The sequence below is a fragment of the Amblyraja radiata genome, chromosome 7, assembly GCF_010909765.2.
Source record: "Amblyraja radiata isolate CabotCenter1 chromosome 7, sAmbRad1.1.pri, whole genome shotgun sequence".
In the NCBI taxonomy this organism is placed as follows: domain Eukaryota; kingdom Metazoa; phylum Chordata; class Chondrichthyes; order Rajiformes; family Rajidae; genus Amblyraja; species Amblyraja radiata.
In genome coordinates this window covers 31123067-31145263 of record NC_045962.1, presented here as the reverse complement: position 1 = coordinate 31145263, position 22197 = coordinate 31123067, and the positions used below count along the sequence as shown (strand labels likewise).

Here is a 22197-nt window from a genome sequence, read left to right as displayed (position 1 = left end):
CGATTTTTAGCACCAAGCCAAGTGCAAACTAGCAGCTTACAGCAAAATAGTGTGGGGCAAAGGCCAAAGAGGAGGCAGCTTGCTTTCTCCTTAGACACACGGGATCAGCCTGTGTACTGTTTCTGTGACAAAGCAAATGATCTAAAAGCAAATGATTAGAAAAGCAAAAGCTTAGGAGGTATCTGGTCAAATATACAAGTTGTTATTGTAATAATATGGAGACACGAGGAATTCCGGTTTGGTCGCGCTTACCGCATGCAGTCGCATGCTCGTGGGACAGGCCCTTAAGGCCTTGCCTATTTTAATCTTCCCAAGATACAACACCTCACATTTCTATTGCGTTTTGTTTTGTAAACCAGCATCTACAGTTCTTTATGACTCCATTATGAATTCAATGAATTGGTTCCTCATAAGATCACATTATACCCCAGGCAGAGCTGCCTGCTGTTGACACCACAGATAAGAGATGTAAAAATATTCAATCCACCGGCCTCATCCTTTTGGTAAGTGGGAAGCAGCCTTATTAAGTGAGAAGCAAAATGAGCTTATTTAAAGGATGAATACATAATCATTAAGTACTTAGACCTGAAAGGCAAGTCTCTATTGTGCAGTAAGTCAATTCACTGACAATTGCATCGATGCCGGTCATTATTAATAATAAAGCATTTGACATATTCTGTAAAAGCAGCACTAACATTATGATGAGATTCTGCTACTTTGAATTGCTGAAGAAATTTAATATTTTTTGCACTAAAATTTTGCACTAAAATTCAAGCACTCGGGAAAGTGTTTTGAAACGTGAATGCATTTCTCGTTTTCAAATATCATCTGCTAGACGATGGCAGAGGCTGACAACTCAGAGAGAAAGTTGTTTTATTACTGGAGGCATCGTATTAGCAAGACCCGAGCTCTTTTCTTATTCAGCAGCTGTTATTTACCATTTATGGTATTTGAATGCAGTCTGGCTGCCGGGAAAATAAGCATTATGTGCCGTGCCTAAAGGATTTAACTCCTAGTGAGCTCTCCTGTTCAGAAGAGTAAGTCAATTACTAATGGGAGCTCGATTGTCCAAGATCCTGCTTAATCTTGATGATAGATATCTTAATGAAATGTCCTCCGTACTTTTTCAAACTGATTTCCATTTTAAGTTGTTTTCTGGCAGTATTGTCCCTGGATTAGCTGGAGCTGTTTGCTTTTCACACAGAGCAGCACAGGAACGAGCTCTTCAGCCCACAAAGATGATGCCAAGATCAACTTATATGCCGCCATTAGATCCATATCCCTCCATTCCCTGGACAGACACAAAATGCTGGAGTAACTCAGCGGGTCAGGCAGCACCTCTGGAGAAAAGGAATAGGTGACGATGCGAGTCGGAACCCTTATTCAACCTGTAGAAGGGACCCAAACCAAAACGCCACCTATTTCTTTTCTCCAGAGATGCTGATTGACCTGCTGAGTTACTCCAGCATTTTGTGTCTATCTTTGGTATAAACCAGCATCTGAAGTTTCTTCCTACTCATCCCTCCATTCTCTGCATGTCCATGCACCTATTAAAACATGTCTTAAACGCCACTATCATATCTGCCTCCACCACCCCCAGAAGCACAGTCCTGGCACTCACTACCCTTCGTGTAAAAAGACATGGCCACACATCTCCTTTAAACAAGAGAAAACAATCCACGTCTGCCGAACCTCTCCCTGTAGCTAATACCCCCTAATCCAAGCATCATTCTGGTAAACCTTCTCTGCACCCTTTCCAAAAGCCTCCACATCCTTCCTGTGAAAGGGTGACCAGAACTGCTAACAATATTATGCACGCGATGACTATTATTATACAGCTCTAATGATGGTAGGGAAGGTTACTGTTTTTGAAATTGCAACAATGTGTATGTTTATCATTTTGGGCGGCATTTGCAAAGTCCTTTAAATGTGCAGGTCCTCTTGATTTAGAATTCAAGGGAAACCCTGGAACCGATGTTTGAACACAAAGCAAAACAGAATCATATTTTTCAGTAAAATATTCAGATATTTCAATTGCAGTCATTTGCTTTTGTTAGATTTCTGTGCTAAGAGATGTATTTTGTGTAGTTTACTTAAGTAAATCCTCATAAATTCTATATTGAAAAATTAATTGGCTTGGTATAAGTGTAAATTGTCCCCAGTGTGTGTAGGATAGTGTTAATGTGCGGGGATCGCTGGTCGGTGCGGACTCAGTGGGCCGAAGGGCCTGTTTCCGCACTGTATCTCTAAACTAAAATAAACTAATAACCAGTCAGCGCAGAAAAATGCAACATGTCATACAAATGGAATGCACTTTATAAGATGCAAAGGGCTGTAGTAACTCAGCAGGTCAGGCAGCATCCTTGGATAGGTGACGTTTCAGGTCAGGATCTTCAAATGAGTAGGAAGGAGCTTCAGTTGCTGGTTTACACCGAAAATACACACAAAATGCTGGAATAACTCAGCGGGCCAGGCAGCAACTCTGGAGAAAAGGAATAGGTGATGTTTCACGTCAAGGTACTTCAAAAGACTCAGTCTTTATTCCAGAGATGCTGCCTGATCCGCTGTGGTACCCTTCTTCAGATGCTGCCTGGCTCGCTGAGTTACTCCAGGACTTTGCTTCTATCTTCGGTGTAAACCAGCATCTGCAGTTCCTTCCTATTACAGTTGATAAGTTGTATTGGTTACAATCAACCATCCTAATGCTTATTATTTTCTACTTGAAGTAATCCCTCATATCAGAGCTTTCTATTTTAGATATCTCTCTGTAAGAGAGCAAATGTTCTTTCATCTGGTTCACCCACATGGTTTTATTGCAACATTTTTGTATGTTCAAATAGTTTAAGTGGAAAAGAGAGGTGTGGGGGTGGGGTGAACAAAACCTGGCAAGTGACACAAGGATATTCTGGAGAAAGGAGAGATGATTTTTGTTTCTCTGCTGGACGTGATGTAGGGAGTAAGGGAGACAGCAGGACTTAATTGTGGCATATTAGATATTTGGAAAAGGTAGGAGTTATCGCCATCTGCTGGGCAGTAAAACTCACAGCAAGTTATTTGCAGGGGAGACATTTGTGTGTTTACTTGAGACTCTAGAGATATAGTGCAGAAACGGGCCCTTCGGCCCACCGAGTCCACGCCGACCAGTAATCCCCGTGCACTAGCACTATCTCAAGCACTAGGGACAATTTACAATTTTACCTAAGCCAATTAACCTACAAATCTGTACGTCTTTGGAGTGTGGGAGGAAACCGGAGCATCCGGAGAAAACCCACGTGGTCACAGGGAGAACGTACAGTACAAACTCTATACGGACAGTATCCATAGTCATGATCGAACACAGGCATCTGGCAATGTAAGGCAGCAACTCTACCGCTGCGCTACTGTGCCACACCTTTGTTCTTGAATGTTTATAGAAAAAAGATTCAACAGTAAAAGCCAAGTCTCCTTAAAGTACTGTCTTGTACAACTATTCCTAACAATAATCATGCTTTTGTTAAGGCTCATGCCTAAACAGAGATAGTCTTTTCAAAACAATGTGGGTAGGAGGGAGACACTAGAGAAGTACTGGAGAATCTCAGCAGGTCAGGCAGCATCTGTGGAGGGAAATGGGCAAGCGACATTTCAGTCGACACCCTCCATCAGTCTGATTGGAATTGGGGCGGGAAATATGGAAAAGAGTGGTGAGAGACAGGATAAAACCTAGCAAGTGATAGGTGGATGAAGGTGAGGGTTTTGAAGAAGTATCCCGACCTGAAACGTCTTTTCTCCAGAGATGCGGCCTGATCCGTTGAATTACTCCAGCATTTTGTGTCTATCTTTGGTATAAACCAGCATCTGCAGTTCCTTTTGATTGCAGGGGAGGGGCTGTTTGGTTGGCAGATGGGTGGAGCAAGTGACAAAGGCTAGAGATGAAAAGGAGACAAAAGGGAGTTAGGTAAGGAGAGAGGTGAAATGTAAAGCTGGAGGGAGGAATGTGGGTGAAAGGGGATGAGGATAGGGAAAGGTAAAAGAGAAATAAGGGACTAGAAGATGGGAGCTAAGTGTACAAAGGAGAAAGGAAGAGGGTGATGGGGGGGTTGGGAGAAGTTAGGAGAAATGGTGATTAGAGGAGGGATGGGAGAAGGTAGGAGTAATTTGAATCCTTTATTTTTTTGGGAACATACTGGGGTGGGAGTGGGGAGCATGGGGAAGTAAGAGGGCTAGGGGGAGGGAAAGAGTTGCCGTGTGAAAATCGAGTGATGTACTGCTTCCAGATGGCCAGACCTCATACAAAATTTAGAAAGATTGTAGGATTACAGCATACTGGCAGGATGCAAATGACTTGGATGAGGAAAAGACAGTTAGTTGCTGCTTTCTTAATAGACACCAACCCTGAAGATCGTGACAGGGTTATAAAAAAAGTGGATGAGGTCTAGCTATCATTAAATGCTGGAATGTCTCAGAATTGCAGAATAATTGAGACTTCACAAATAAAGCTAAAATAAAGGGGTAGACACATAGTATTGGAGTAACTCAGCGAGTCAGGCAGCATCTCTGGAGGTGGCGTTTCAGGTCGGGACACTTCTTCGGGCCCCTGAAAAAGGGTTCCGACCCGAAATGTCAACTATTCCTTTTCTCCAGAGATACTCCAGCACTTTGTGTCTATCTTCAGTTTAAAACCAGTATCTGCAGTTCCTTCCTATACAAAATGAAGGTGTTACTGATATTTGGTGCTGTTGCTTTGAAACAGTTCCGTTTAATTTGTACTTTTTAATTTGATACATGTGTCAGATTATTCGTTGAGAGGGGAGTGAATCCATTAAAAGGACTTCTTGTCAAACAGATCTGGCTTTTACATCTGCTTGTGAGATCTCCCATTGGAAATGACAAAGAACATGACATCAGAGTTACTTAAGGTGGGTTGCTGTCTGAAAGAGAAATGGACAGAGTGGATGAAAATTTGATGGAAATTTCACTAAGAAATAAGAAAGTGTAAAAAAACATTGAGTGATGTGGGGAGCTTGTGTGAACAAATTAAAATTGTTATCAGTGAGGATCCCTATTAGATCATAAACCCATAGATATAGGAGCAGAATTAGGCCTATCGAGTCTACTCCACCATTCGATCATGGCTGACCTATTTTTCCCTCTCAACTCCATACTCCTGCCTTCTCCCCATAACCATTAATGCCCTTACTAATCAAGAACCTATCAATCTCCGCTTTAAATATACCAATGTTTAGTTTAGTTTATGGATACAGCATGGAAACAGGCCCTTCAGCCCACCATGTCCACGCGGGCCACAATCACCCATACACTCGTTCTATCCTACACACTAGGGGCAATTTACAGAAGCCAATTAACCTACAAACCTGCACGTCTTTGAAATGTGGGAAGAAACCGGAGCACCCGGAGAAAACCCGGCACCTGACAGCACCCGAGGTCAGGATCGAACTGGGGCCTCCGGCGCTGTAAGGCAGCAACTCTACCGCTGCGCCACTGTGCCGCCCCAATGTCATGGTCTCCACAACCGTCTGTGGCAATGAATTCCACAGATTCGTCAGCCTCTGGCTAAAGAAATTCATCCTCAACTCCATTCTAAATTCAGTACAAAAACCACAATGTAAAACGTTCTCACTAATGTGTAGTAATGTAATGACCACATATGAAAGTCAAGGGTTGGTACTTTTTTTGCCACATCCCAAATGACCATTAAAATCAGTGAAGTGTTTTGGAATTCACAGTTACTGCCCACAATACACGGCTTCGGAAATCTCTACGTTCTGAAATAGAATATACTTATCAACATTCCTTTGCAAAACAGTTGTGCAAACAAATTCTGAATCTCATCCAAACACAGCTTTTCAGTAAAAATTACATTGTCATTAAAGAAAATAGGGTGAATGCACAGTCTTTTTTCCCCAGGTAAGAGAATGATGAATTAGAGGACGTAGGTTTAAAGTGAGAGGAGAAAGATTTAAAAGGAACCTGAGGGGCAACTTTTTCACATGTGGGTGTATGGGACAAGCTGCCAGAAGAAGTAGCTAAGACAGGTACATTAACAACAATTACAAGCCATTTGGACAGGTACATGGAATGGAAAGGTTTTGAGGGAGAATGTAGGAATGAGGAAGGTTTACAGATGCTGATCTACAAAAGACACACATGCTGGATTAACACAATGTATCAGGCAGCATCTCTGGAGAACACGGAAAGGTTCAGAGGGATACCGGCCAAATGTGGGCACATGGGACTAGATTAGATGGGGCATCTTGGTTGGCATAGATGAGTTGGGCCGAAGGGGATCTTTTCATTAAAGTGAATTTGTCTTTCCAGCACTGGTTGGTAAATGTTCTCTGATCTCTAGAAACACCAATCACTCCATATTGGGGAAGTTTAATTGCAGCCTATACGGTTGAAAGTATCGATCATAAGTTCAGATGTCATTGGAGCTGAATTAGGCCATTCAGCCCATCGAGTCTATTCTGCCATTCCATCATGGCTGATCTATCTTTCCCTCGCAACCTCATTCTCCTGCCTTCTCTGCGTAACTTTGGACCTGTCATGAACCTGTCAATCTCTGCTGAAAAAATACCCAATGACGGCCTCCAGAGCCATCAATGGCAATGAATTCCATAAATTCACCACCCTCTGGCCAAATTCCTCCTCATCTCCATTCTAAAGGTACGTCCTTTTATTCTGAGACTATGGCCTCTGGTCCTAGACTCTCCCACGAGTGGAAACATCCCCTCCACATCCACTCTATCCAGGCCTTTCACTATTCGGTTGGTTTCAGATTATTATAGGGTGGCACAGTGACACAGCGGTAGAGTTTGACTAGTCTTCGGACTAGTCTGAAGAAGGGTCTCGACCCAAAACGTCATCCATCCTTCTCTCCAGAGATGCCGTCCGTCCCGCTGAGTTACTCCAGCATTTTGTGTCTATCAGTTGCTCCCTTACAGCACCGGAGACCTGGGTTCGATCCGGACTCCGCTCTCTGTACGGAGTTTGCACATTCTCCCTGTGACCATGTGGGTTTTCTCTGGGCGCTACGAGGTTATTGAGATGTGGTCAACCTTTGAGGCCCACATGTGGATTCCTATTTGACACCAGTGGTTGTTGTTGGTCCTGACCAACAGAGTAATAATGGATGGGATTTATATAGCGCCTTTCTAATACTCAAGGCGCTTTACATCGCATTATTCATTCAGTCCTCAGTCACACTCGGTGGTGGTAAGCTACTTCTGTAGCCACAGCTGCCCTGGGGCAGACTGGCGGAAGCGTGGCTGCCAATCTGCGCCTACGGCCCCTCCGACCACCACCAATCACTCACACACATTCACACACAGGCAAAGGTGGGTGAAGTGTCTTGCCCAAGGACACAACGACAGTATGCACTCCAAGCGGGATTCGAACTGGCTACCTTCCGGTTGCCAGCCGAACACTTAGCCCATTGTGCCATCTGTCGTCCCTAATACAACATTATGCCAACTTATAACCTTACTATTTCCACAAACACTCTTTTTCAAAAGGGGATTATATTCAATTTCTAATTGTTTTATTCAAAAGAGTAGCTACACATGACTATAATTCTCTCTGGCAGTTGCTCCTCAACTAATTTCTACAATGTTGCAGAGCTCTGCTTGCTTGGTCCATACCAGTTACCAGGATACAGCAACCTGGATTTTTTTTAAACTAACATTGGGAGGAGCAGAAGGACTTTTAGAAGCTGCTTCATGAAAACTTCCACCTCCTTCTCGCCCTCTCGTTCAGTTGTGACATAGAACATGGGGGCAGCATAGTGGCGCAGCAGTAGAGCTGCTTCCTTACAGCGCCAGAGACCTGGGTTCGATCCTAACTATGGGGTTTTTACCGTTATGCTGTAAGCTACCCAAGTGGAATACGAGGCGCTGTTCCTCCAGGTGGCCTCACTCTGGCAATTGAGGAGGCCCAGGGCAGAAAAGTCAGCATGGGAACCGGGGGGGGGGGGGGGAGTTAAATGGTTTGCAACCGGGAGATCCAATAGGCCTTGGTGGACCGAGCACAAGTGTTCGGTGAAACGGTCGCCGAGTCTGTGCTTGGTCTCACCGATGTGCAGGACGCCTCTGTGGGATCACCGAATGCAATAGGTTAGGTTAGAGGAGGTGCACATGAACCTCTCTTTCACCCTGAAGTACTGCTGGATGGGTGAGAGGGAGGAGGATACACATGAAAACATACAAATGGCTATATAAAAGGGAAAACATCATGTGGAAAAGTGCTGGCACTCTGAGAACCCTCTGTACATATCAGAAAATGAATCAGGCTGGAAGTAAACTGTAGCTATAAATACACTTTCAAGAAGGGCTCAGCTAATAAATAAGATGGCTTTTCATCTCACTGTAAGAAAGTTTGCAGCTCTGATTTCAATCAGTGGGATCCGTTTGTGAAAGTTTGTACAATAAGTTGGGAAGTCAAAGCAAACAAACAATTCCTAATATGGCCTTTGGAATATCTGAGAGGAAGTTACTGTTGCAATTCAAGGACTACTGAAAATATTTAAATGTTTGGTTTAATGCATAAACAAGGAAGAGAAAGACTGTAACAAAGTTCTGTTAAAAGAAAAACATTAACCAGTGGTTTGCCCCCAGTAAGTTGCATATTGCATATCTTTTATTTATTGTTCTTTATCTCTCCACATCATCGTCTATATCTCTCGTTTCCCTTATCCCTAACCAGTCTGAAGAAGGGTCTCGACCCGAAACGCCACCCATTGCTTCTTTCCAGAGATGCTGCCTGTCCCACTGAGTTACTCCAGCTATTTGTGTCCATCTTACAGGCTGTATCTGATTTCCGATCTACCAGAATCGAAATTAAGTTTAGCTTTTTCCCGAAAGAGAAAATCATTGTTTGTTCCTGGCCAATGCAATACTTCGAGAATTAACTGTAATTAAATTGGGCAGTTTAGAAATACAGCGTGGAAACTCCATACATTCTAGTGCCCGTTATCTCTTGCATCTGAACATTCAGATCTGCTTCAGAAATTGAGGGCTTTTACCATTTGCATTTATGTAAAACTTTTCCCTGATTTCCTCAATTAAATATTTCTGTGGATATTTTCTCTATCATATGACTTTCAGTCTTTAGATATGTAGCGTGGTAACAGGGCCTTCGACCCACCAACTCCATCCTGACCAGTGATCACCAGTACACTAGTTCTATCCAACAAACACGAAGGACAATTTACAAAAGCCAATTTACCTACAAATCTGCATGTCTTTGGAGTGTGGGAGGAAACCGGAGAATCCGGAGAAAACCCACACCATCACAGGGAGAATGCACAAACTCCACACAGACAGCACCCGTAGTCAGGATCGAACAAGGCAGCAACCCTACTGCTGCACCACTGGTGGTATTCATTGGGATTTAGAATGAGTTACTGACCACCAATTTCACTGCAGAATACAAAAGGTAGAGTGTGAAATGTTTGTTTCAATGCTTGATTTTTCGTGGAAGAATAAACTGTGCTAAATACTAAATGTTTCATTTCATAAACAATTTAGTTCAGACTTCACTGCCAAAGTGTGTGTTTCATGCACATAATGTATTTGATGTGTCAACTTGTATATAGTTTCTTGTGAGACAGAAGGGGTTACTGATTGAGTCTACAAGGCTTCCAGAGAAATCCCATTAGTGCCACTCCCCCACTCACTTCCCCGTGATCTATTTTCTTATGCAGACCCATCAACTGTTCAACAATTGAGGGGCAGCACAGTCGTGCAGCGGCAGAGTTGCTACCTTACAGCGCCAGAGACCTGGGTTCGATCCAGACTACGGGTGCTGTCTGTACGGAGTTTGTACATTCTCTCCGTGACCTGCGTGGTTTTCTCTGGCTGCTCTGGTTTTCCTCTCACATTCCAAAGATTTACAGGTTTGTAAGTTAATTGGCTTTGGAAAAATTGTAAATTGTCCTTAGTGTGTGTAGGATAGTGTTAGTGTGCGGGATTGCTGGTCGGCGGGGACTTGGTGGGCTGAAGGACCACGCTGTCTCTCCAAACTAAACTAAACTGCACTCTCATTCTCCTGCCACTCACTACTCACTGTAGGTAATTCACAGTAACCAATTCATCTCCAGCCGAATGTCATTGTGATGTGATATGGCACAGGGAGAATGTGCAAACTCCACACAGAGCATCAGAATTGAGACTGGGTCGCGGGAGCAGCACCAACAACAATTGCCAAAGGATGATCCAGGAAGGTGTGTTTGGAAAAGGTGCCCAGTGAATTGGCAAATATCAACTTGTTATTCGCAATTCACTGGGCATCTTTTGTAAACTTTCTATCAGTGTCAAGACTTTGCTGCAATTGCTTATTATTTGGCAATTAAACTCGCTACAGGTTGCTCGGCTTGGTATTTTACTGCATGACAAAGCTTTTGTTCCTTGACTGTCATTGAGCCACTGCAAGCCAGAAAGTGAATAATGCAAGAGAGAAAGTGTTGGAGTAACTCAGCAGGTCAGGCAACATTTCTGGAGAACATGGAAAGGTGATGATTCGGCTCGGAAACCTTCTTCCGAATCCAGGGTCTGTAGAACGGTCCCGACCTGAAACGTCACTTTCCATGTTCTCCAGGGATGCTACCTCACCCAGAGTAATTCCAGCACTTTGTGTCATTTTTTTAAATACATCAGTATCTACAGTTCATAGTCTCTACAAGCGAATAATGCAACTGTGTTGTTCCTCTGACACATTCCATCTCTCTCTTTCACTGACACACTCCATCTCGCTCTGCCACATTATGTCTCTCACTCTCTCTCTCTCATACAGTCTCTGACACACTCCAACAGTCTCTCTCTCTCTCATACTGGCACTCTCCATCACTCTGATTGTACAATTGTCCATTTCTAGAACATTTTATGTAAATAATTGTGATAAGTTGGAGTGATGAAAGAAGCCGAACGATAAGATGATGGAGACACAAGGAATTGCAGATGCTGGTTTGCAGAGAAAAACAACACAAAGCACTGGTATCTCGGCGGGTCATGCAGCATCTCTGGGAGACATGTCTAGGCGAAGTTTTGGGTCGGGAGCTTCTTCAGACGTTGTAGTACAAGAGGGAATAAAGATGAGTCAATGAGGGCTCAGGAATTAGGAAGAGCATGTGATGTGCCTCGGATGTAGGTCAGAAGTGACTGGGCAAGAGCGGGGGGGGGGGGGGGGGGGGGCACAAGATAGATTCAGGTATTTGGAGTTGTTCAATGGGGCAGGAGCAGGCAAGAACAATGGGTCTGCCAGGGCAGTCCTCCGAAGATAATAAGATGATGGTAATTTTACTCTTACACAAAATAACTGGGTAAGATAGATTCATACAATATTATTTATTTTCCACAGCAAGTAGAGTTGTAAAGATTCCCTTACCTTTCACCGTCACTTTGGCAGAGCAAGATACCGTTCCCAATTTGTTCTCTGCCACGCAGGTATAAACAGCATCATCTTCTGGCAAAGCATCCAGCACGGATAACTTTGCTATGCCATCTTTATAAGTGTTGTGTGCGTACTGGAAGGGTTTGTCTGTGGACGAAAGAGAGGAATTTGAAACCGTCAAACAAATCGACCTTAAGTATGACTACATCTTGATGATGATGATACTTTATTGTCACTTGTAGCCATGCACAGTGAAATCCTTTGTGTTTGCCAACAAAGTACACAAAAGAGTTGCCACAAAGGCCCGACATAGTTACAAAAAGTGAAAAAGACTGTTTACTCCATCCATTCCTCATAATTCTATCAGGTTTCCTTTAAACCTCTGATGCTTTAGAGGAAATAACCAATGTTTATTCAACCTCTTTATAGCTAATATCCTCTAATGCAGGCACTATCCTGGTGAACCTCTTCTGCACCCTCTCAAATCTCCACATGCTTCCTGCAACACAATAACGGGACCAGAGTTGGTGACGCTGCCTGCATCCAGGCAAGTGAAGAGTGTTCCATCACATTAGGGGTATCAGAATTTAATTACAGGTCCACCACTGACTTTCTGGCACCTCCTTTAATCCGGACCAAATTATGAGAGTGCACTTTTTTTCCCCCCCCCCCCCCCCCCCAGAAGTCCCCCTGGCTGGGTGAGGGGGGCGATCCGAACTTTGCCGATCGGCGAGTCAAATTTGTCCCCTGCGGCGGGGGCTCTGGAATATCGGCCCGGCTGGAGCCGGCAGATCCATTCCCATGGCCGACTAATGTGAATGACGACATAACGTGGATAATGTTCAGTGCAAGAGTTTAGTGTAATGTACAGTAAAGTCCAGTCAAAGATAGTGGAGATAGTAGCTCAGGAATGCCCTCTAGTAGTTGGTAGGATGGTTCAGTTGCGTGATAACGGCTTTGGGATGCGGGAAGAAGGCGGAGCACCTGGAGGAAACCCACCTGGTCACAGAGAAAATGTGCAAACTCCACACAAACAGCACATGAGGTGAGGATCGAACCTGGGTCTCTGATGCTGTGAGGCAGCAGCTCCAAGTGTGAACCACTGTGAATACTTAGGAATCTCCCGAAATCTGTCTGCTAAGAGTGAACGATCAAGGATTTCATTATCTGCTCTAACTTCACATTCCTATACCGTTGAAATGGGAGATTATTTCCGTTTTAATACTATCTGGCTTTTTTGTTACTTCTTAATTTCCCTTTCGATTGACCTCAACAGCAATGGGCTGGTATCCCAGCGGAAGTTGTTCTTTGACCTTCCCGTCTATAAAAAGATTCCTTAAAGCTGGGGCTTTGCAGGGTATGCTTATAAAACCATTTTGTGTTCTTGTTTGTATCTGAAAACAATTTAATCTGCTATTTATAATGCCTGTCTGTGCTCTCAGAGTCCAAACACATCATCCATGTCTCGAACTGGCATTAACCTTAAAGAAAATCCTTGCACTGACTTGTAGCGCTGTCAAAGTTACTTTTGACAGGGTCTGTTGCTTCAAGAAGAAATTCACCGAACATAGAACAGTACAGAAGATAGACACAAAGTGCTGGAGTAACTCAGCGGGTCAGACAGCATCTCTGGAGAAAAGGAATAGGTGATGTTTTGGGTCGGAACCCTTCTTCAGACTGAAAGATAGAGAAGGCCAGAACAAAACAAAACAGGGTCGGCAACAGATAACCTCGGGAAGGGTGGAGCCCATAATGGCCCATTGTTGGATGGGGAAGATGTGCGCACGGCAGGGATATAAGGATGCGAACAGTAGAACTAGTAGGATGACTAGGGGGTGAGGGGGGAAAGGATGTAAGAGTTACTTGAAATTAGAGAAATCAACGTCCATACGACTGTGTTGGAAGCAGCCCAAGCAAAAATATGAGCTGCTGTTCTTCTGATTTGCGTGTGGCCTCAGTCTGACAGTGGAGGAGGCCCAGGAAAAGAAAGGTCAGTATTTAGAGTGGGAAGCGGAGTTAAAATGTCTGGCAACCAGGAGATCGTGTCGGGCAAACGCAGACTGAGCGTCAGTGCTCAGCAAAACGATTCGATATAAACCAGCACCTGCATTTCCTTCCTACACTTAGAACAGTACAGGATAGAAACAGGCCCTTCAGCCCACAATGCCTGTGCCAAACATGATGTCAAGTTAAACTGATCTTCTCTGCCTGTGTGTGATCCACATCCCTCCATTCCCTGACTGCCCTTTTGCTTATCCAGAAGCCTCTTCAATGCCACTATAGGATCTACCTCCACCACCACCACCACCTCTGCTGCATGTTCCAGGCATCTACTACCCGCTTATTAAAAAAAACTTGCTCCACAAATCTTCTTTAAACTTTTCCCCTCGCACCTTAAAGCTATGCCCTTTAGTCTTTGACCTTACCAGCCTGGGAAAAAGCTTCACGTGACTTGAACTATAATGGAAAATTTCCTGGTGGTGTCTCGGGGGAAAGGAATTTAGGGAACTTCAAAGCAGGTCTAACTTAAACAAGTTTTCAAGTTATATTTGAAAGTAAATGTCTTTTCCGTTGTGTTTGCGTGTGGCCCACTCAAGTTCCAATGAACATATGGAAGAGGACCAAGCTGTAAATAACATGCATCCTGAAAAAATACTTTTATTGCAACAGAGCAAAATCAAACCACAGGGCAAAATTGAGTTGACACAAAATGCTGGAGTAACTCAGCGGGTGAGGCAGCATCTCTGGAGAGAAGGAATGGGCGACGTTTCGGGTCGAGACCTTTCTTCAGACTGAGGTCAGGGGAGGGGGCGGGACAAAGATAGAATGTAGTCAGAGACAGTAAGACTGTTGGGAGAACTGGGAAGGAGAAGGGGTGGAGAGAGAAAGCAAGGACTATCTGAAGTTAGAGAAGTCAATGTTCATACCGCTGGGATGTAATGGGCAAAATCAAGTATTAGATTAGTTTCACGTTGCTAAGATTGAGTAGTGTATTTCAAGGTCACGAGGGACAGGCTTCATCAGTGGTGCAGCTTAACTGCAGAGAGATGGGTTTTGGAAGTACATGATTCAGATGTGTTTGATTTAATATAAAGCACAACGGCCTAGGTCTTGCTGCACTGGTACCAGCAATGCTGTCAGCACAGAAATAGGCCCTTCCGCCCAATTTTCCCATTCCGATCAACATGCCACTTCTACACTAGTCCCACCTGCCTGCGTTTGGCCCATACCCCTCTAAATCTTTTCTATCCATGTACCTGTCCAAATGTCTTTTAGGTATTGTTGTCGTACCTGCCTCAACTACCTCCACAGGCAGCTCGTTCCATATGCCCCACATCCTCTCAGTTGGAAAGTTGCCCCTCAGGTTCTTATTAAATCTTTCCCCATATCACCTTAAGCCGATGTCCTCTGGTTCTCGATGCCCCTCCTACAGAAGACAACGCTAACTGTTAGTGAGTGGCAATTGCAAAGGGAAGTGGAGATTTGCAAGCACACTGGGAGTGAGATTGATACTGCATTGAGAGGTGGAGAAGAACCAAGCTGGAATCTGGAGGAGGGAGTGGTGAATATAAATGTAACTGGGAGATTTATGTAGCCGAGAAGGATGACTGGATGCAGCTGGTGACTGTGCAAGTTGCAAGATATGGGAAAAGATTTGTGGGAGTGTGTAGCAAGAAAACAAGAAAGTGGGTAACGTGGAGACACAAGGAACTTCAAAAACACAAAGAAATGGAGTAACTCAGTGGGTCAGGCAGCATATGTGAAAGACATGGATAGGTACTGTTTCGGGTCAGGATCCTTAAGACCTTTAGACTTTAGAAATGCAGTGCGGAAACTGGCCCTCTGGCCCAACGTGTCTGCGCTGACCAGTGATCACCCCGTACACTAGCACTAGCCTACACGCTTATTTACAATTTACAAAGCCAAACCTGTATGTCTTTGAAGTGTGGAAGGAAACTGGAGCACCCAGAGACACAGGCGGTCACAGGGAGAATGTGCAAACTCCGTACAGACAGCACCCTTAGGCAGGATGGAACCCAGTCTCTGGCGCTGTATGGCAGCAACTCTACCCGTGCTCCATTGTGCCGTCCTTTTTCAGACCAATTGACAAGTGAAAGACGAGGCAGGGTATGATATGTGGACGCAGGTTAGAGGTGAAAAGGAGACAAAAGGGTGCTGGATAAGGAGAGAAGTGGTATGAAATGTAAAGCCAGAGGGAGGGATGATAGAGGTAGTAGGTGACAGGGGGTTGGGGCAGAAAACAGTTTCTACTCTGAAAAGAGTTTGTAGTCTGAAGAAGAGTCTCAACCTGAAACGTCACCCATTCCTTCTCTCCAGAGATGCTGCCTGTCCCACTGAGTTACTCCAGCATTTTGTGTCTAAAAGAATTTGTAGGTTCTCCCTGTGACCTTGTGGGTTTTCTCCAGGTGCTCCGGTTTCCACCCACACTCCAAAGACGTGCAGGTTTGTAGGTTAATTGGCTCTCTGGAAATTGCCACTGGTGTGTTGAGAGTGGATGTGAAAGTGGAATAACACAGAACTAGTGTGAACGGGTGATGGAGAGTAGGCGTAATCTCAGTGGGCCAGATTCTATGTGGTATCTCTAAACTAAACTTATATAAGACTCAGGGGAGCTTGGCTGAAAGTAGCTCGATTACTGCCAGAGCTGGGAGAGTAGAAACGGGTCATGGGAGCTAAACCTGCCTGCGTTTCTTCTCACGTGTTAAAATTGAGGCTTTCATTGAAACTAACATCTTCCTCCAGATTTCTTCCAAGATGCCAGTGCTGTTAACCTTCAGTTCTGGTATGTGTAGCTTTTTACGAATCCAATCATTTTTATATAACGCATAAAATGCATGATAAGGGTAAATGTTATCAGTGTTTAACACATAATCCATTGTTCAGAACGATAAAAAAAACAAGGAGTGAACATCAGCTGTTAGTATCTCAAATCCCAAAACCACAGGATTGGCATTAAATCTTATCTTTTGAGAACATTAACCCGATCAGCTTCCGGTTACTGTAATCATATATTAAATGATTTCTGTGTGCAGGCCTCAAAAGAAAACTTCCTGGCAACTAATTCCAGCTGCTGTTCACAGTATCCCAATATGGAAAAGCTTCCTGACATCTGTATTGAATTTAACTCACAGAACCTTTAACCTGTGCCCTTTTGTCCTAATTTATTTTAATATATTCAAAAGTGGCAACTTTGTTATGTCCCTACTGAGACATCCCTGTGCAAGGTTGAGGATCCCTACTTTATTGTGTGCTTACACATGGACTTCACTCTGAACACTTAAAAATGAGAAATCGTTAACATAAGTTAATACAGTCTACTGTGGAGTGCCATACTGTCGGAAGATAAACAGTCTCCATGAATAGTATAGAAAGGATGAAATAGGCAACGTCAATGATTTTTTAGTTTAGTTCAATTTAGAAATACAGGCCTTTTCGGCGTACCGAGTCCACACCAACCAGCGATGCCCGCAGGCAGACAAGCTCTATCCTAAACATTAGGGACAATTTACAATTTTTACCAAAAACAATTGACCTACAAACCTGTACGTCATTGAAATGTGGGAGGAGATTGGAACACCCAGAAAAAAACCCCACAGCAAGCCCCTACGTTCCTTTACCCAGAGTATGAGGAATCGAGAACCAGGGAACATAGGCTTAAGGTGAGGGGGGAAAGACTTTTCACACAACTTTTTCACACAAAGGGTGGTGGGTGTATGGATCGAGCTGCTGGAGGAGGTAGTTGAGGAGGTACTATCACAACATTTAAGACAGGTACATGGATAGGATAGGTTTAGAGGAATATGCGCCAAATACAGGCAGGCGGGACATGTAGATGAGGCTTGTAGGTCGGCATGGGCAATTTGGGCTGAAGGACCTGTTTCCATGCTGTATGACTCCGACTCTAAATCTACGCTGAGGAAAAAGGCAAATAAAACATAACGCAACCAGATTACAATCATGCTCAAAGTGGCACAGTGGCACAGCTGGTAGAGCCCGCTGCCTCACAGTGCCGGAGACCTGGGTTTGACCCTGACCTTGGGTGCTGTTCGTGTGGATTTTGCGTGTTCTCCCTGTGACTGCATGGGTTTCTTCCAAGTGCTCCTGTTTTCTCTCACATCCCAAAGAAGTGCACGGTTTGTAGATTAATTGGCCTCTGTAAATTGCCCCTGGTGTGTAGGGAGCGGATGCGAAAGTGGAATAACGTATAACTAGTGTGAACTTGGTGATCAATGGTCAGCATAAACTCGATGGGCTGAAGGGCCTGTTTCCATGCTGCATCTTTCAATCAATCATTCAAACCACCCAGTAACTCAAGAAAATGGAGACACCTTCTGCCATCACTTTAGAACTACAGCATTGCGAACAAATTCTATCACTCAAATACTGGAGTAAAGAGCAACCTAGTTTAGTTTAAGAAGGAACTGCAGATGCTGGAAAAATCGAAGGTAGACAAAAAAACTGGAGAAACTCAGCGGGTGAGGCAGCATCTATGGAGCGAAGGAATAGGTGAAGTTTCGGGTCGAGACCCTTCTTCAGTCTGAAAAAGTTCAGCCCATCGAAACGGCACCTATTCCTTCGCTCCATAGATGCTGCCTCACCCACTGAGTTTCTCCAGCATTTGTATCTACCTAGTTTAGTTTAGTTTAGAGATACAGAGCTGAAACAGCCCCTTCTGCACCAATTCTGCGCCGATCAGGGATCCCACAATTTACAATTATACCAAGCCAATTAACCTACAAACCTGTATGTCTTTGGAGAGTGGAGGAAACTAGAGATCCCGGAGAAAACTCATGCAGGTCACGAGGAGAACGTGCAAACTCCAGCAAACTACAGCCGGCACTCGTGGTCAGAATCAAACCCAGGTGTCTGATGCTGCAAGGCAGCAACTCTACCACTGTGCCACCGTGCCGCACTCTCCACCCAAAGTTTACAAAAGCTAGTGCCCTTGTCGTTAAGGATTTAAAATCAAAACACATGGTTCATTATTTCCTTAAAACCAAAAAGATAAAGTGCAACAAAAGCACAACATTTTGTTTTAATTTGTTTGTTGTTCAAATTTCCAATTGAATTTCCTGTGAATTTATCAGGGAAATCTCAATCAAGGGAACTCTGATTACAACCACAAAGTAAAACTAACAACATGCTAAGATTGTGGCAGTGTGTACAGGAAGAGTTATGACTTTCATCTTGTTATACGGAAGGAGAGAATGATCAGCCGGTTAAGACTTTGTGTTAAGGCATTACTGATCTATTTGCAAATATGGAAAGTAATCATTTAAAACTTTATAATTTGCAATGCAAAAAAAAAAATAATATATAATGCAACCATTAGAATTTCTTTCTGATTAAGCATTCCACATTTGCTCACTGCAGTCAAAAAGTTAAAAGATTTTTTATACAAGGTTTAGATTGTGAAAAGATTTGAGACACAATATTTTGGAATTATCCCAATTCACGGTGCAGAAGTAGGACCATCTGGTATACCAGAGGAAGTTTACAAGAATGATTGGGTTAATGTATGAGGAGCTTTTGATGGGTCTAAGACTTGGCTCACTGGAGTTTAGAAGGATTGGGGGGGAGGGGAACTCATTGAAACCTACTGGATAATAGAAGGCGTGGATGGAATATTAGTGGAAAGGATGTTTCCACTAATGGGAGAGTCTAGGGACAGAGGGCACAGCCTCAAAATAAAAGGACATACCTTCAGTAAGCAGATGAGGGGGGATTTCTGTAGTCAGAGGGTGGTGGAGTCTGTGGAATTCATTGCCACAGATGGCTATGGGGGCCAAGACATTGGGCATTTTTAAAGCGGAGATTGATATGATCTTGATTAGTAAGGGCGTCAAAGGTTATGGGGAGAAGGCTAGAGAATGGGGCTGAGAGGGAAAAATAGATCCGCTATGATTATACAACGGGGAAGACTAGATGGGCCAAATGGCCTAATTTGCTCCTACGTCTTATGGTAGGTATGTTGCAAAACGTACCTGAAGCGTCGCTGAAAATCTGTCCCAGCCCGTGTGCGCGATTTTGGCACCGTTTAGAGGGGGGCGGGTTTAAAATGCGATTTTCCCTAGGCTGTTCAAATCGAGGTTTTTCAGCCTAGTTAATTATTAACGAAAAATCGCTGGAAGATTCCCTCGCTTGAGCTATTATTAGTTTTAAGGGCTTTAATTAATTGTTATAGTAGGTTAAAAATTAACCTCTAAACCCCCGACCGCCGACAACGGGCCAGATCTCATACAGGGGACAACAGAAGGTATGCTGTTTATTTTTACGTTAAAAAGGGATTCTTAAGATCCCTTTATACAAAGTTTAATGTTGCGAGTAGCTAATTTTGGGCCCATTATATCCCGCAGTATTTTTCTGGGTATTTGAGGCACAAATCTACCGCAATGTGAACGTTCTAAACCAGCGCGTTCACAGGATCCCACTAGAAAGCTGATTTAAATGGACTTTAATTTACAGCAATTAAACACTAAATTCCTTCCATTTGGCCTATAAATTAATGTAAATGAGATTTAAAAATCATGTTTTATTGTGAATTATTTGTGAATATTATTTGGACACTTAGGCTATTTAAAAATGTTAAACATTTATTAAGAAATGGATAGATGTTTAGATCTAGTAATTGAAGTTTGAAATTAGCTACAATTAGGTAACTAACTAATTATATGCTTTAATTTCCGGTCATCCAAGTAAGATTATTTTATATTTGTTTCAGAATGCTTCAATCTATGATAACTGAAAATTTCATTCAGTTCTCTTAATTTTTAAGAAAGTTATGGGCTTTTGACTGTCCCCACGATCACAGCTTTTTTGTTATGTCCATAGAAAATCAATAGGGAACAAGATGCTAATTTCCGAGTATGAAAATGGCCATAACTTTTTAAATACTTGACATATGAAAGTGAATTAGGTGTCAAATTAAACTTATTTTTATGATTTATCTGATGGGATAAATTGCAGACTTGATTTTTTAAATCTCAAAATTTTGTAACATTGCTACTTATGGTGTCTTAAGAACTAAATCGACGATTTGAGAACTATCTGCTAATTAGTTGCAACAGTGACTGACAAAGTCAGGTTGTTTTACTGTAACAAAGACCTGTAATCAGACAACCCAATGATTAACAGAGGAATAAGGTAGCCTCAACAAAATCTCAAACTCAAATTGTGTTTTTTTTAAACTTTGAACTTTAAACTAGGAATTAAAAGTTTGCAAAACTACTACATTGAAACTATTGGCGTGTAAAATATTTATCTTACCATTGACAAGCCATGTAACGTGAGGCGGAGGTTTACCCTCCACCAAGCACTCCAGCACAAAATCCTGCCCTTCACTCACGGTGCAATCTTTCAGTTTGCTGGTGAACGCTGGGGGCAGCTCCTTGCCCTTGGATCCTTGAAATGATTGATCAAAAATAACCCATCATTAATATGTGCAAAAGCCTTTGCATATCCATTGCACATAAATTGTTGATGCAAATAACATTGGATAACATGTGCACGTATTATATTCCTTAGCTATTACAAAGCAGGGTGCACCTTTTAAACTATTTAATAAGTTCATGTCAGAGGAGCAGAAGTAGGCCATTCAACCCATCTATGCCACCATTCAATAATGTTTGATCTATCTTTTCCTCTCAACCCCATTCTCCTGCCTTCTCCCCATAACCCTTGACACCCATACTAATCAGGTGTCTGTCAATCTCCCCCTTAAATGCTTTTCAAAGTTGCACAGTCATGTAAATGTATTGCAATATTATCAAACAGTATCATCAGCAGCAATTTCTAGCTGGTGTCTTTACCCATCTGAACCATGAAGACCTGTGAATTAGGTCAGAGAGTTCACACATTAATTGATTTGACCAGTGCTGGTATAGCAAAGGCTATAATAGAAACTAAGAGCATTAGTAAAATAGCAATCAATAACCAACTGGTTGATTGTTGCCATTAGCATTCCAAACATTTAAATAGATATAAGAGTATCAAAACTGAAGGATGTAATCATCAGATTGAAGTGGGAAATGTTTGAAAACATTTCAAACGGCACAGTGGCGCAGCAGTAGAGTTGCGGCCTTACAGCGCCAGAGACCCGGGTTCGATCCTGACTACGGGTGCTGTCGGTACAGAGTCTGTACATTCTCCCCATGACCGCATGGGTTTTCTACGAGTGCTCCGGTTTCCTCCCACACTCCAAAGGCATACAGGGTTTGCCAGTTAATTGGCCACTGTAAAACTACCCCGACCGAGTGTGCAGGGAGTGGATGCGAAAGTGAGATATCATAGAATTGGCGTGATTGGGTGATTGATGATCGGCGTGGATTTGGTAGGTCAAAGGGCCAAAGTCCATGCTGACTCTCAATACTAAACTAAACTAGCCTTGTGGCAGGAAGAATAAAAGGATGCACCTTTAGAAAGAGATGAGGAGGAATTTCTTTAGTCAGAGGGTGGTGGATTCTATAAGTTTCTTATAGAAACTTACAAAATTCTTAAGGGGTTGGACAGGCTAGATGCAGGAAGATTGCTCCCGATGTTGGGGAAGTCCAGGACAAGGGGTCACAGCTTAAGGATAAGGGGGAAATCCTTTAAAACCGAGATGAGAAGAACTTTTTCACACAGAGAGTGGTGATTCTCTGGAACTCTCTGCCACAGAGGGTAGTCGAGGCCAGTTCATTGGCTATATTTAAGAGGGAGTTAGATGTGGCCCTTGTGGCTAAGGGGATCAGAGGGTATGGCGAGAAGGCAGGTACGGGATACTGAGTTGGATGATCAGCCATGATCATATTGAAT

At 43.3% G+C, this 22197-nt stretch overlaps 1 protein-coding gene across 8 annotated transcripts in view; it reads right to left on the bottom strand.

The window, feature by feature from the left end:
* Window positions 1-22197, bottom strand: part of mylk (myosin light chain kinase) — a 246343-nt gene that overhangs the window by 94019 nt on the left and 130127 nt on the right. For all 8 annotated transcript variants that reach the window (XM_033024039.1, XM_033024038.1, XM_033024037.1 and 5 more), the window contains 2 exons: window positions 20671-20805; window positions 11377-11529 (listed from right to left, as the gene is read on the bottom strand). In XM_033024039.1, the coding sequence (XP_032879930.1) occupies window positions 11377-11529; window positions 20671-20805 (288 nt within the window). The remainder of the gene's footprint in view (window positions 1-11376; window positions 11530-20670; window positions 20806-22197) is intronic.